Here is a 15,252-nt window from a genome sequence, read left to right on the forward strand (position 1 = left end):
GCTGAGATTGAAAATTCCAAATAGCCAGTGGAACGCAGCAACACAGCCCAAGAGTTCAGTATGAGATATCTGAAGAGGGGTGCACCAAATAAGCAAAGATCAGCAAAACCTGGGAGTAAAGTATGAGATATCTGAGAAATAAAGTTCCAAGGAGCCAGTGGAATGTACTTTGAGGTATCTGAGAAGGAATGTTCCAAATAATCAATAAAATGTAACAACAAGACCAGAGAGTGCAGTATGAGACATCAATAAGAGAATTCCAAGGAACCAGCGAGGTGCAACAACGCTGTCTGGGTCTGCAAGCAGCCACCACCCTCTGTGCAGCTGTCTTTCAAGGCTGAGCTTCCTATCTAGACCCGGCAGATACCTTCCAGGGAGCCATTAACTGACACAGTCCAGCTGTGCGCCACTCCAGGGAAGAGGCGCTGGGCCCAGAATGCAAGTGGATCCAAAAGGTTAAGCAATAAGGGAGGCCCCGAGCTCCAGCCCCTCCTCCCCAGCAGGCTCAAGTACAGTACCTCTGAAGCATAGGCTAGCGCGGTTCGAAAGCTGCTCCTGCAGATCGCGGCTCACCTCAGTCCCATCGGGCGCATTAGCTGATCCAACCCTCTGGGGGATGACCACGGGGCTCCGGAAGAAAAACGCCGTCAGGCTGCTTCCCTGAGATTAAAAGACCAGCGGGCCGCACCGCATGGCGGCCGCCATCTTGGCCGCGCCGCAGCAGCTCCGGGCCCAGCTTTAATCTGCCGGCATCCACCATCCAGAGAGGCAGAAGCACCCGCTTCGGGGTCCCATCGATCTACAGAGACTCCCGAAGTAAATGCTGTGCGATATGCCGCCGTTGTTAGGGCGATCGGGAGGGAAAGAACTGCAGGGGGGCTACGGAGCTCAAACCCTCACTTCCGCTCCTGGTGACGTCATCACCGGAAGTCCAGACCAATCCTAGACTTAAAAAGAGTCAACAGGTGTCTTCGGATACCGTGTTTCAGAATGGAGACTCTTCGGTCAGTCATCGCCTCCATCCGACAAGGAGAGTTCTTGGCTTCTCTAGATCTCACGGAAGCACATCTCCATATCTGCATCCGGTCGTTTCACCAGAGGTTCCTCAGGCTCTGCATTCTGGGAAATCATTATCAGTTCCAGGCTCTTACTTTCGGCCTAGCCACCACTCCCCGCACGTTCACCAAGGTGATGGTGGTGGTCGCTGCACAACTCCGGAGAGAAGGCTTTCTGGTGCATCCCTACTTGGACGATTGGCTGATTTGGGCGAAGTCAGAGCTTCTGTGTCACAGTGGTCAGCCGGGTTCTACAGCTATTGCGATTGCTTGGTTGGGTGGTCAACCTTGCCAAAAGTCGTTTGACCCCTATACAGTCTCTGGAGTTCCTGGGAACTCTGTTTGACATGAAGCAGGGCAGAGTATTCCTCACCACAGAACGTGTATTCAAGCTTCAGAGTCATGTAAGGCACCTGTTGTCCCTGCAGATACCGCAGGTGAGAGATTACCTGAAGGTTTTGGGATCCATGGCTTCCACTCTGGCCCCTATGCTCATCTGCGTCCCTTACAATCCGCATTGCTGTCCCGCTGGAATCCGGTGTCAGAACAGTTCCACCTTCCGCTTCACTTATGGACTCCGCAAGAGTCAGTCTCGACTGGTGGCTTGTCTCTGATCATCTGACGTGTTGGGCATTACCCCTGATAATGTCCGACTGGACAGTTGTCACAGTTGTCACCACGGATGCCAGTCTCTCAGGTTGGGGAGCGGTTTGTCTGGGAAAGTTGGTGCAGGGGCAGTGGTCCAGAGAACAATCTCAGTGGTCTATCAACCGCCTAAAGATGGTATCATGCTTAGTAGCCAGGCCTCAAGCAAATGCGGAATATCCACTTCCAAAAGTGCTTCAGGGAAGCCCACAAACCGAAGATTATTCCGGCATGACCGGTTCTCAAGATCATCTAATTTCTCGTCTCTAATTTTAGTGTTTTTTTCCAGTTCTTCCATGCGGCATTCCAGGGCACCAGGCACCAGTATCATCTTCTGTAAGCGATACCCGACCCTCGACCTTGTCCACGTGGGAGCCAATTTCAGCAAAGGAGGCTCTTACCTCCGCTATTTGTTCAGATAATTGGTGTAGACGGACATCCAATGCTGAGACCACCGCATTAGAGATTTTATCTTCCAAGGATTCCTCTCCCGTATCCTCCCCTAAGGCAGGGACGGTCGCCATTTTGGGCTCCGGGGCCCGCGTGTTCTCCTTGTCTTTTTTCACCGCCCTCGTGGCCATATGTCGCCAGAGCTTTCGTGCAGAGTTGCACTAATAGTTAAGAAAAAGATGGGTGCAGCTGGAGAGAAATAGTCAGCGTAATGTGGTATTTAAAAGCTGTATGGCTGGGGTGATGGCCGGAGCTCAGTCAGCATGCAGCTACCGAGCCCACCACATCACGTGATCCCAGAAGGCTTTTAAACAAGCACTTTTTACAAATCGCGATCTTTTGTTCTCCCCTAAAACCCGTTCCTCTGAAGGATGTATTAATTGCATTTTACCCTTTTCTACTCATACCTGGGATCTCACGACCATTATAAGTCACCATTGGCCCATTTTGGCATTACATAAATATTTTGACTTTCCTCTAAGGTTTACATTCCGACGTTGCCTTAATCTTAGAGATTTATTAGTTCATTCTCAGTGAAATGAAACTACATCTCCAAATCTTCCTCCTTTTTCAGGTTTTTCACCCTGTGGCCATTGTTCTGTATGCCCTCATGGGTTACCTAGCTCCACCTTTGAACAACCAGTTACTCATCATGTATAACATCTTAATTTTTCCACCACTATGTCATAGTGTGCCCATGTCTTAAGTTGCAGGTGGGCAAAACTATTCAGTCAATGCGCACTAGGATCATTGAACATAGGTCTAATATTCGGACTGGTTGTGAAACAGCTCCCTTGGTTTCCCATTGGTCTCAGCAATCACATACAGAAGCAGACCTTAAGTTCCCGATCATTGATGTTGTTCCCCCGCTGTGCGCGGGGGTAATTTCTCAGAAATTTTATTACGCAGGGAACAAAAATGGATTTTTAAACTGGACTGTCTAGCTCCTAAAGGATTTAATAACGAAATAGAATGGTTTAATTTTATTTAGTTTTTCACCCTTTTCTATTGGCTTACGTGTTCTGTGTTGTGCTTTTTGATTGGTGTAGCGCTTCGCGCCAAAACCCGGTCCTTTAAATGGACGCTGCAGTCAGTACTGTCCACTCTCCTAGACTTGAACTATTTTCATCATGACATCTTCACTAAGGTATGTGTCTCAGCGTCATTTATAAGTTAGCCCATTTTATAGGGTCCATAGCTTTTGACATGTTTTTACTTTCTGTTTCGATTTACAGTGTTTAAATATATTTGCTAGTCCCTCCTGACGCAGCTTGGAGCGAAACACGGGTCCGTGTCGGGGGACCTGTTTTGACAACTGTAATTTACCATGTTGAGTTCTGGAGCAGCCGCTTTATTTTGAAAATAATAAAAAACAACTTGAGAGAGAATTAACTTTATTCCATTTTGGACCATTTACTTATTTTGCATCTCCTTCGTGTTGTGTGTTAAAATATTTAACATTCTTTTACTACACTTTCTCGTTACCCATTATTCTTGGTGGGGATTTCAGTATGGTATTAGACAGCACTATTGATAGACAACCAGCTTGACTCCCCTCTCGTGCTGATCTTACAGATGGTCTCCCATTTCTGTGCAGTAATTTGGACCTGATAGATGTGTGGAGAGTCCTCCATCCTTTGGAGGAGGATTATACATGTCTCTAGGACACATGGCTCAAAATCACGTGTGGATTACTTACTAGTAAGTAAGGCTTATTTCTCGAAGGTGGTTGGTTCTACAATTGGCCCTCTAGTCATTTCGGACCACATGCCTGTATGGTTTGGTATTGAAGGGATCTCTCCTTTATCAGCTAGTCAAAAATGGAGGTTACCTCCTCATCTTTATTACGATACCTCTTTTCACACTTATCTCAGGGTTAAATGGAGGGAATATGCCCACTTTAATGAGGAACACCAATTACTCTGTCCTTTACCGGGAAGACGTGAAAGCTATACTGCATGGTGAGGCTTATGTTACCAAAAAGAAATGGGAGCTTGTGGGTGGTATTCTGTGACTAGGAAAACAACTCCAACTGGCCAAGTGACAATACTGTCAGAACCCTTCTGTCACAAATCACACTCAATTTTATACAGCCCAAAGTGCCTTAAATAAACTCATTCACCAGAAAACAAAGAAAAGTTTACTTTATAATAAATACAAATTTTTTTAAATACAGTAACAAGGCAGGGAAATCTTTAGCAAATATTGTTCGATCCTGGGAAGGTAAGACCCACATATTAGCTTTGCAAGATAACATGGGTCATGTAAAACACTCTTCCAAAGACATTATTGATATCATTTATAGGACTGAACCCTGTGAGATCCCTTCCATTCAGGCCTATCTGGCTAAGACTATTCTGCCTTGTGTGTTTGAGGAGGATCTCCAGTGCTTAAATGCTCCAGTCACACTTCCAATATTGTTACTAGCAATTAAATTCTCTGCACTTTGTAAATCTTCTGGACGCGATGGGCTACCCAATGAATTTAATAAGATCTTGGCTGCCCATGTCTGTTTGCCTCTAGGCAAGCTTTTTGAATGCCTTTCTGACCCTTCACTTAAGGAATGGAGTGCCAGTAAAGCAGCCATAATTGTTTTTCCAAAGCTGGGAAGGGATCCTACTTTACCTAGCTCATACTGTCCAATTTCACTTTTGAACTGCAATATTAAACTTTTTCAATTTACTTCTTTATTCAATTTTCATTCAAAAAATCTTTAAACAAAAATATACATAAGTAATATTGATACTAATAACTAAAAAAAAAGATATAAACTCAATTTCTGGTATCTCAATATATATTATTTAACCATATATACCATTTTGAAGAGAGAGAGATATTAACTTTCTTTTGGATCATCTATGCTACTTCCTTCTATATTTTTTTCTTGCAAAAAGTCTCCAAATGTAATGGGTCTGAGAAACTATACTTATTTCCTTGAAAAGTTACATAACACATACAGGGATATTTATTAAAAAAAAAAACAAAAAACAAAAAAAACTAGCCCCAATTGCCAGCAATTTAGTTTGCAAGGTAAGGAAATGTCTCCTCTTAGCCTACGTGGCTCTTGAGACATCAGGAAACATAAATATTCTCTGACCACAGAAATTAAGATCTTTGTTTGAGAAAATCTCTAAACAGTTTCTTTGTCAGATTCTAATTGAAGAGAAACAAATAAAGATGCTATTTTCTGTATGATATCTATAGATTCCTCGAGGAAAGAAGAGACTAATAGTTGAAGTCTCAACTTTTTCCTTTCTCTGTCCTACCAATTTTTCTGGAAAATAAAAAATCTTAGATATTAATGGCATATCTTTATCTTTATATTACAATAGATCTCGCAAATATTTTTTAAGAATTTTTATTGGAGATAAAAGTCTCGTCTGGGGAAAGTTAATCAGACGTAGATTGTTATACCTCATCATGTTTTCTATCTTCTCCAATTCTTTATGGATAGAAAAACTATCCCTTATATGGATAGTTTCAGTATCTTCCAATAGTTTTAACTTAGTTGTTACCTTCACCATTTCTTCATTCAAATTAGAAACACCCTTTTTTTGTTCCTCAATCTGTAATCTATTTGAATTCACTATAGCTGTCAAAGATATATTCATTTGAGAAATGTTTTCATTCATTTTTTACATTATTTTCCAAATGTCCTTTAGTGTTACATCTTTAGGTGGATCAATATGCCATTGCTCAAGCCGCTTTGATTCTCCTTCAAGATTAGGTAAATGATCACTCGTTTTTGGATCTCAAGAATCCACACAGCCACTTCCTTTTTGGGGGCTGCGAGGTTCTAGATTAAAAAACCCATCTGGTAATGTAGCCAACGGTTACAGGGGCAGTGGTGGTCCAGCGCCAGGACTCAAGGAGGCCAAAAACTGCCCTCCTGCACTGTCCTCTAGTGGCGATTCGACCCGTTGAAAAAACATGGTCGTCCATCGGGTCTCTCTGTGTTATAGGGGATATGGGAAAACTTTTAACTTTTCTTTTCCTCCCCATAAATCTGGGAGGGACTAGACTAGCAAAGTTCACCAATATTCAAATTCCTGGACTCACAGACTGCTTCCTCCGATCTTCTGATCTTCCCTGGGCTAAGCCAGGCAAAGCTGCTCGCCCCTTGGGAGCGCGTGGCAGCGGTGCACCGCTTGCCTGCCGATTTTATGGGCAGTCTCTCACCGGCGATGTCACTGATCCCACCTCTGCTTGGCGCTCAGCTGCTCTCTCTCAGCTTCTGATGATATGTGTTGCAACACAGTCGTGGTTCCAGGAACACTGAGGGGCTTCTCTCTCTCCTCACATCAGGCTCCCCATTGCAATATTAAACTTTTGGCAAAGATTGTGGCGGATCATCTGTCATCTTTTTTTTTGCCCAAGTTTTGGGCAGGTGGGGTTTGTCAGGGGTAGAGGAGAGTAAGAGTTGTCGCTTCCATGGATGAGGAGAGTACTGGCTTCCATGGATTTCTCTCTTAAACAGAATCTAAATTCTTTATTAGTTAGCTTTGATGTGGAAAAAGCATTTGATAGGGTGAATTAGCTGCTTCTTTTTGAGGTACGTCGCGCATATGGCTAGTTCATCTCCTTTCTCAATTCACTTTACTCTAACCCACAGGCTACCATATTAGTTAATGGGGAGTTTTCTAGGGATATTATATTATCAAGAGGGACACACCAGGGTGCCCTCTTGTCACCACTGTTTTTTGTACTGTCTTTAGATCCCCTTTTAAGAATTCTCAATTCCTCTGTGGACATACATGGGATAGATTTTGGGAATCTCACTTTCAAATTGATGGTGTTTGCAGATGACCTATTGATACACGTTACCGATCCTATCTAATCGTTACTAGCAGCCTTGCAAGAAATTGCAGACTATGGTCCCCTTGTGGGATTCAAGTTAAATCTTGATAAATCTGAGGCTATGGCACTGGGTTCTTGGAACACTAATATCTGGGGGGATCATATTCCTCTTAAAATGGGCTGGAAATCAAATTAAACACTTGGGTATTTGGCTCCCCAGGGATCTTTCCACTCTTTATTCTATTAATATCTCTAAATTACAAGAGCAGACTGAAAATTCGATGCTTGCCTGGCTGCATCTGCCTTTGCATTCACTTACTTAAAATGACTATCCTTCTCCTAAGACAAGCAGGATGGTAGTCCTCTCAGATGGGTGACATCATCCGATGGAATCTGGCACAGAAAATGTTTGTCAAAGTTTCTAGAACTTTGACTGGTACACTGAGCATGCCACTATCCAGGAGGGATCCCTCTTAAGGTTTTTTTCCCCCCCCACGAAGTAACTGCCTCGCGATGGTGGAGCTACTGCTCTTAGTGTCTTCTAAAACATTCTACCCATTCTATTTGTTTTCGCTTGTCAGTGTTGGTGCCCCGTTAGGCGGCATAGTAGGTCTCCCCTTTCTAGTGGTCGATTCCCATCGTGTCGCTCCCAGGTGGCCGCTGGCCATTGAGCGCTCGCTAGCTGTTTTTTCTTGGCGGCATCTGGTTTTTGGAGGTGCCCCCCAGTGCCTGCAGACCATGTTGATTACTGACCCTCATGAGGTTTGTATCCTCTGCCTGGGGGCATTGCACGATGTCCGCAGGTGTCATTTGTGCCATCAAATGACCCCCAAGAGCTGTCGTGCCCATCTGGATAAGATGGAGAAACTTTTTGAGCCCAAAAGGTCTGCTCCATCCACTCCAGAATCGGAGGCATTGAGACCTAGGGGCCGAGGAGAGTCGTTGGATACGCCGTACCTTTCCATGCCAGCGGCAGGCGCAACTTGTGTGTGTGTGTGTGTGTGTATATATATATATATATATATATATATATATATATATATATATGTAATATATATATATATATGTATATATATAGCGCATCTTATATATATTCGGCAAAACCGAATATACGGTATACAAAACATGTTAAATAAAATAAAACTCTTGAGAGAGAGAGAGAGGGGCTGGTGGTAGGCCGTCTCCAGTGTCGTCGCACTCCAGGACATCAGGCTCTTCAGCTTCCTCGGTGCCAGGATAAGACCAGGCCGAGCATCACAGGAAGTCCCACAAACATTGTCACTGGTTGCCATCGGCGCATGGCTCCGGAACCAGTGTGGCATTAGTGGCCGCCTTGCCATCATGGAAGCGACCCCGTGGAGATGAGGCGTTATCTTCTATCAGACCCAGGTATTCCAGGCATTCCCCACTGGTGTCTGTGCTGGGCACCAAGCCTCAAGGCTCTGAGGAGGCTTTGGTAATGCCTCGTCCTCCTCATCTGCCATCCATCTTAACTTCACCGGACCTTCAGGAGGAGTTGGAACGTAGGGTTCAAATGGCGGTGCTCTGAGCCCTGTGGGGTATTGAACAGCTTCCGGCACCGGTCCCTGCGCTGTAGAGCGTCTGGATGTCCTTTAGGTGTCCTTCCAACACAACAGGTGCCTGGAGGACCATTGGTTCCTCAGCAGCCGTCGATGCCCTTCTCCAGAACAATTCCCATTATTGGGTCCTTCGAGGAGGAAGATTTACTATGGCCATCGGCGCCTTTGGGTTTGCTGGTCCTGCATCCAGAGTTTCCCGATCCTGTTCCTGCGCCATCGGGGGTCTCTGTGCCTTCGGGGCTGTCAATGCCCTTGGCGCCAAAACAGAGGAGCTTGGACAGGGACCATCCACACCGGCCCCCGGGGGGACGGGGGACCTTAGAGAGGCTTGTATGACCTATGGGGTGATGATACCATGGAGTCGTCTTCTGAAGACTCCGGTGATTTCCTTTTGGAACCTTTGCAGCCAGATGTGAGGTGTCTATCTGCCCCAGAGGATCTGTCCTTTGCAGGCTTTGTCCAAGCCATGGCTCAAGCCATTTCAGCTCCTCACAGAAGAGGATGCTCGGCATAAAATGCTGGAGAGCCTCTAGTTTGTCGACGCATCAAAGGAGATAGTGGCTGTCCCAGTTTGATATTTTTAAGGAACTACTCCTCAGGATCTGGGAACATCCTGTTTCCGTGTCTCCTGTTAATAGGAAGGCAGATGCCATCTAATTAGTCCAACAGGCATTGGGATTTGAGAGACGTCATCTTTCGCACCAATCCATGGTGGTGGAATCCGCTCTCAAAAAAGCCACGCGTTTCCACACCCATGCCTCTTCCCCTCCGGCCTGGATCACAGGGCACTGGATGCCATGGATAGGAAGGTTTATTATGGAGCTATGCTCATTGCCGATATCGCCTCCTATCGATTATCCATGACCCAGTGCAACTGCAACTTGTGGAAGCATGTCGAGGAGCTAGCAGAACGCCTGTCACAACAGCAGCAGGATGCGTTCTCGGCAGTGGTACAGCAGGGTCTGGAGGCGGAAAAACATGAGGTGAGGTCCACCTACGATGTTTTTTTGAAAAGGCGGCGAGGGTATCTGCAGTTTGGAAGCTTTTTGGTGATCATCCGGTTGGAAAATGGTATTACAGCATTTTCTTTCTATCCTCCAAAGCAAGGCGGTCCGGGTTCTCTCTGACAATGCTTATGTGAACAAGCATTTGAGGAGTTGTGGTGTGTAAGTGGAAATGAGCTTTACTCTTCCTGTGGGCAGAACAGAACCTTCAACTCCTGTTGGCGGTCCACTTTGGGTCAGATTGGGCAGGTGGATTTCCTGAGCAGGATTCTCCTGGATCCAATAGAGTGGGAGCTCAGTCCAGAGACCGTCCAGTTCATCTATCTATGGTGGGGCCTCCCCCCACATGGATTTGATGGTGACCCACAAGAACTGCAAGATCCTTTGGTTCTTCATCTGACGAAGGGAGGTCGGCGCACTGGGTATTGACACTCTACTTCAACTGTGGTCATTGGTAGAGCTGCTTTGTTTTTCCACTGTGTCCTCTCATAGGCAGGTTTCTGCAAAGTCAAAATGAATTACAATCCTCTGGATCTTGTGACCCTTGGATTGGCTAAGAAGGCCCTGGTATTCGGATCTCATGCAGTTGAAAATTGATGGCCCTCTACACTTTCTGCAGGCTCCGGGTCCAATCGCCATGGATGATCCAACTCTTATTTTGACTTGCGGCTTGGCTCTTGCATGGAGGCAGCTGTACAGAAAGGGTTTTTCCACCTCTGATATCTATGCTTCTGAAAGCTAGGAAGAATTCCACTTCACTGGGCTATATTCAAGTTTAGGATTTGTTCTGTAGGGAGCATTGACTCTCCTTGGAGATCTGAGATTCCTTGTATTCTGAACTTTTTCCAAAAAGGCCTTTAATTTAAGGGTCTAGCCTTAAATTCCCTAAAGGTGCAGGTAGCTGCCATTTCTTGCTACAGAGGACATCTGAGTGGCATCTGAGGTGGCACATCCTGATGTAGCTCACTTTCTCCAGAATGTGGTTGAATCTGCCTTTCCACCTGTTCTTTCCTCAGCTGGATCTAAATCTGGTGCTGAAGGCACTGGCAGTGCCTCCATTTGAACCCTTGAGATGTATTTTTCTCGAGGATCTCTCCCTGAATGCAGTCGTCTTGGTAGCAATCTATTCCAGTAGATATATATCAGAACTTTAAGCTCTTTCCTGCCAAGGTCAGTTCGTTGAATTTTATAGGGTTTTTTTTTGGCCAATTCGTTCCTACTTGAGGACAACTCCTTTAATTTCATATGTCAGGAAGTGTTTCTACCAGCTTTTTCAAAGGAGAAATGTAAGGATGAATTCAGATTCCTGAGATGACTTGATGTTCACTAATTGCTCATGTGTTATTTGGAGGTGACTAATGATTTTCACAAGAAGGATGGATTGTCTTGTTTGGAGGTCCACGTAAGGGAGAGGCAGTCTCCAAAGCTACTCTCGCTCGATGGATCTTTGCCTGTGTAGTCAGTGGCAAGAGGCCTTTTGTCAACCTCCAGGCTCACTCTGTCGTCCTCTTGGGCACAGGTAAATGCAGTATCACCTGATGACATTTGCAGAGCAACCACATTGTCTTCCCTACATACATTTGTTAAGCATTATAGATTTGATGTCTTGACCAAAGAAGATACTGCTGTTGGGGCTGTGTTAAGGCAACTCTTGCTTCTGCCCACTCAGAGTAGTGGAGCTTTGGTACTTCCCACTCGTGTAGCCTGGACTGGTGTAACTGGATGACATGGAAGAACAACATTTTCCTTAATTTATTTTCTATTCGTCTTCCTATTCCAGTCCAGAACCTACCCAGGAAGAAGGGCCTGTTTAGTTAGTGTCTTCAAGACCATGTCTTTGTGTGCTGACTGAATGCTTTTTAGTTCTATTCTTCCTACTGTTGCACAATTTATTTTTTATTTAGAGGCTTTGCAGACCAAGATGATTTGTTTCTCCCTTTATGATTAAAAATAAAAAATAAAAGCAGGTCTAAAAATTGACAAATTGAGGCATTGATCAATATTGAAGTTGAGTCTGTTCTCTGGAGCTTTGTTAGTGTTCATTCTTACTTGATTAATTGCTATTACAAATGTAAAATAAGGCGATGTAAAAAAATTAGTAAAACTAACTATTTAAAACTAGCAAAGACATAGCATAAAACATATATAACAAAAAAAAAAGCAAACATAATACAGTATAATAAAATGATAAAAATAAATCAAAAGTCAGGTCGATATACATAAAATAAAATGAGCAAAACAATACAAAAGAATAAAATATAACCAGAAAAGCAGAGAATCAGGCCAGGTGTAAAAATGTGAGAAGGCATGTATAAGCGAGTTCAGGTGTTACTCAAACGTGGGAAAGCTTGTACAAACAAGTAAGATTTAAGTGCTTTCCTAAATTTTATGAAATCTTTCTACAGATGAATGTTGAGAGGTAAGGAGTTCCAAAGGTAAGGGGATAAATAAGAAAAGCAAATAGCTCTAGAATTTTCAAAATGAATATTTCAAATAGAAGTCAGCACTAGACATTATTGCGAAGAAAGTAGCAGGCGAGAAGGAAGGTAAGAAGAAATGAGGCAAGATAAGATGGAATGCCCCAATCCAAGGCCTTAAGAGTAAGGCATCCAATTTTAAATTGTATACGAAGGGACACTGGAAGCCAGTGTGAATCAGCCAAAAAGGGAGTAACGTGATTATATTTAGATTTACAACAAAATGACCTTTGCAGGAGTGTTCTGTGCCAGTTGAAGTTGCTTAAGTAGAGTTGTTGATAGACCATATAATAAAGCATTATAATGGTCCAATCTAGACATAAAATTTTAAGATCAGAACTGTCCAAAAAAAGGCCAAAGACAACATAGATCTGAGGAAAAAATAAACAGTCTTGAACGCTGGAAATATGATGAGAGAAATTGAACTGGCTATCAAAAGTAATACCTAATATAGTGACTGTATCCTTGATTGGAATGGCACAGCCTGCCATGGTTGGACCTGGGAGAGCAGTAGAAAGAGAAATGAGTAAACCAAATGGCTTCAGATTTTAAAGGACTGACTTTAAGCTTAGAAGAATGTAACAGAAACATTTGAAGAAAGTTATTAAAATCAGACAGTGTGTTAATGGATGTTGGTTTAAAGCTAGCAAGAATCTGAATGCCATCAGTGTGGAAATCCCCATAGAAGCCTAAACTCTGAATTAAAGTGGCAAGAGGAGAGAGATATAGATTGAGGAGAACAGGAGAAAGAATGGAACCTTGGGGCACTCCACTAAGAAGTGGGAGAGAGGTGGAAAGCTCTGAATTCCATCTAATGCTATAAGTGCGTTCTAAGAAAGATTTGAACCATTGTAGAGAGTTTTCTCTAATACCAAAATCAAACAGTCCATTGAGTAGAAGCTGATAATCAACCATATCAAAGGCAGCACTGAGAACGAGACAGCCTAGAGAGCTGCATCACCTCTATCCAGACAGAGACCAATCTCATGAAATAATGAGGTAAGAGCTGTTTCGGTATTTTGTCCCTTCCTTTATATAGCCAGACTGCTTAGGATGAAGTGCCATAGTTTTTAAAAGAAATGCTTATAATTGAAATTCCACTACTTTTTAAATGACTTTAGCAAGAGTAGGAAGGTTAGTAACAGGACAATAAATCTCAGGGACCTCAGGATCAAGCTGATTTTTCTTTAACTCAGGACGGATGAGTGCAGATTTGAGAGAAGCTGGAAGATTGTCAACACCAGTTTTAACACTTACAATGTCAGCCATAAAAAGCACAAGTCCTAAATCAGGGCTTTTGACTATATGAAATGGCATAGGATGTAAAGGTGATGAGACAGGGTTAAGAAGTTTAAGTAGCAAATGAGAATGCATCAGGTAAACTTTTGTTGAAAGCAGCGAGTTTACTAATAGGTACAACATCTGCTTTCTGAGATCTAAGAAGGATCAGAATAGATGGGTTTACTTCTTGAAGGTTTTCAGGATCCTGATTGGACTGATCTGGACATGCTCCTGGTGGGGAAAAAGTGGCTCTGGTGTCACTAACTTTGCGATGAAATGAAGTTAAAAAATCACTGAGAGAGTGGTTAAAGAAGAGTGGAAAACAGACTTGAAACGAGACCTCAGATGCAAAGTTAAAAAGGGCCTTTGGTTTATTCTCAGATTTTGCGATGACAGCCTTAAATTATTTTTCTTGGTAAGTCTGACCTCACATAGGTAATGCTTAGTACTCTTGATTAAAAGAAACTCATCTTAATCTAATTTAGTTTTCTACCAAGAGCGTTCCAAATGCCTAGTTTGTCTTTTGAGGGTTTTCAACCTCGAATGATACCAGGGTGAACTATGAGAATTTTTGCATGGAAGCAATTGAAGGTTTTATCCAACCCTGACTTAGAATCTGATTCCAGGTAGAGACTTGTTCCAAAGATGATAGAGTGGGAGAAATCAAGAGGAAATGAAATAACGTTAGAGAGGTTATCTAAATTGAGATTTTTTAGGTTTCTAATGAATAGGTTTTGTTTGGGTATGGAATGGGTAATAACTGGTAGTGGTATACTGGATTACTCGTGTAGCCTGGACTAGTGTAGCAGGACTAATGGAAAGAAATTAACAGGTAAGGAAAAATTTCTTCTTTAGAATAGTTTCTATGATTTATTCCTGGCACTGACAGGCTCACTAATCTGTTGTTTCCTAGATCATCTCTGGTGCCCTTTTTAAAGATTGGAGGGTGGCCAATGTAATGTGAATCATCTACAATAGATGATTTTAATGTTAGGTTACAAATAGTAATAGGCCTTCAATTTTATTTTTGAGTTCTTCAAGAACTTTGGGGTGTATACCATGTGGTCCAAGTGATTTGCTACTGTTTTTAGTTTGTCATTTTGCCCTATTACATCTTCCAGGTTTACTGTGATTTTTTTTTTCAGTTCTTCTGAATCATCATCATTAAGTACTATTTCTGGCATGGGTATCTCCCCAAAACCCTAATCAGTAAACACTGAAGTAATAATTCATTTAGCCTTTCCACAATGGCCTTGTCTTCCCTAAGTACACTTTTTACCCCTTGATCATCTAACGGTCCAACTGACTCATAGGCTTTCTGCGTTGGATATATTTGAAAGTTTTTATTGTGAATTTCTGCCTATACAGAAACTTCTTTCAAAATCTTTGTCTGCGTTATCAGTATTTTGCATCTAACTAGCAAATGCTTGTTTTTCCATTGAGCTACTGTCGGTGGAGGCTGAGCAGTCCACATCTATACTGAGATGGATAGCACACTGGCTTGATATCATTGATTCTGAAGCTGTTTCTGATGGTATCTTGTAAGACTTTTTCTTCTCTGTTGCAGGCTCATTGGTATAATGTTCGCTACCGGGGAAGTACCTACCCTCCTGAAATAATTCGACGAGATGACCTGGTAGAGCGACCAGTGAGTGTCCTTTTTTTTTTTTTTGTTTAAAATGTTAAGCATTCGTTTAACAATTGGTTTATGCCAAAACTCCAATTCAATTGTGTACTTCTTCAATATATGGTGTATCCATGTTTTCCAGTTATGAAGTTGGTGCAGATGAATGTAGCATACACGCAACAATTGTCAAACTTTTCTATACAAGTAAATGTGTGTTTACCTATGTAAAAATAGCTTTTAAAGATTGCCCTCCAAGAATGGCTAACTGTGTATGTGTTCCAGATGTACTTGCTCATGTTCTTTCCCCTGCATGGAAAAGGGGATCGGGTCAAGTTG

At 43.0% G+C, this 15,252-nt stretch overlaps 1 protein-coding gene across 4 annotated transcripts in view; it reads left to right on the forward strand.

Annotated features, from left to right (window-relative positions):
• Nucleotides 1–15,252, forward strand: part of POLE (DNA polymerase epsilon, catalytic subunit) — a 379,412-nt gene that overhangs the window by 79,067 nt on the left and 285,093 nt on the right. For all 4 annotated transcript variants that reach the window (XM_029570995.1, XM_029570997.1, XM_029570993.1 and 1 more), the window contains exon 8: nucleotides 14,857–14,937. In XM_029570995.1, the coding sequence (XP_029426855.1) occupies nucleotides 14,857–14,937 (81 nt within the window). The remainder of the gene's footprint in view (nucleotides 1–14,856; nucleotides 14,938–15,252) is intronic.

The sequence above is a fragment of the Rhinatrema bivittatum genome, chromosome 11 (assembly GCF_901001135.1).
Source record: "Rhinatrema bivittatum chromosome 11, aRhiBiv1.1, whole genome shotgun sequence".
Lineage (NCBI taxonomy): Eukaryota > Metazoa > Chordata > Amphibia > Gymnophiona > Rhinatrematidae > Rhinatrema > Rhinatrema bivittatum.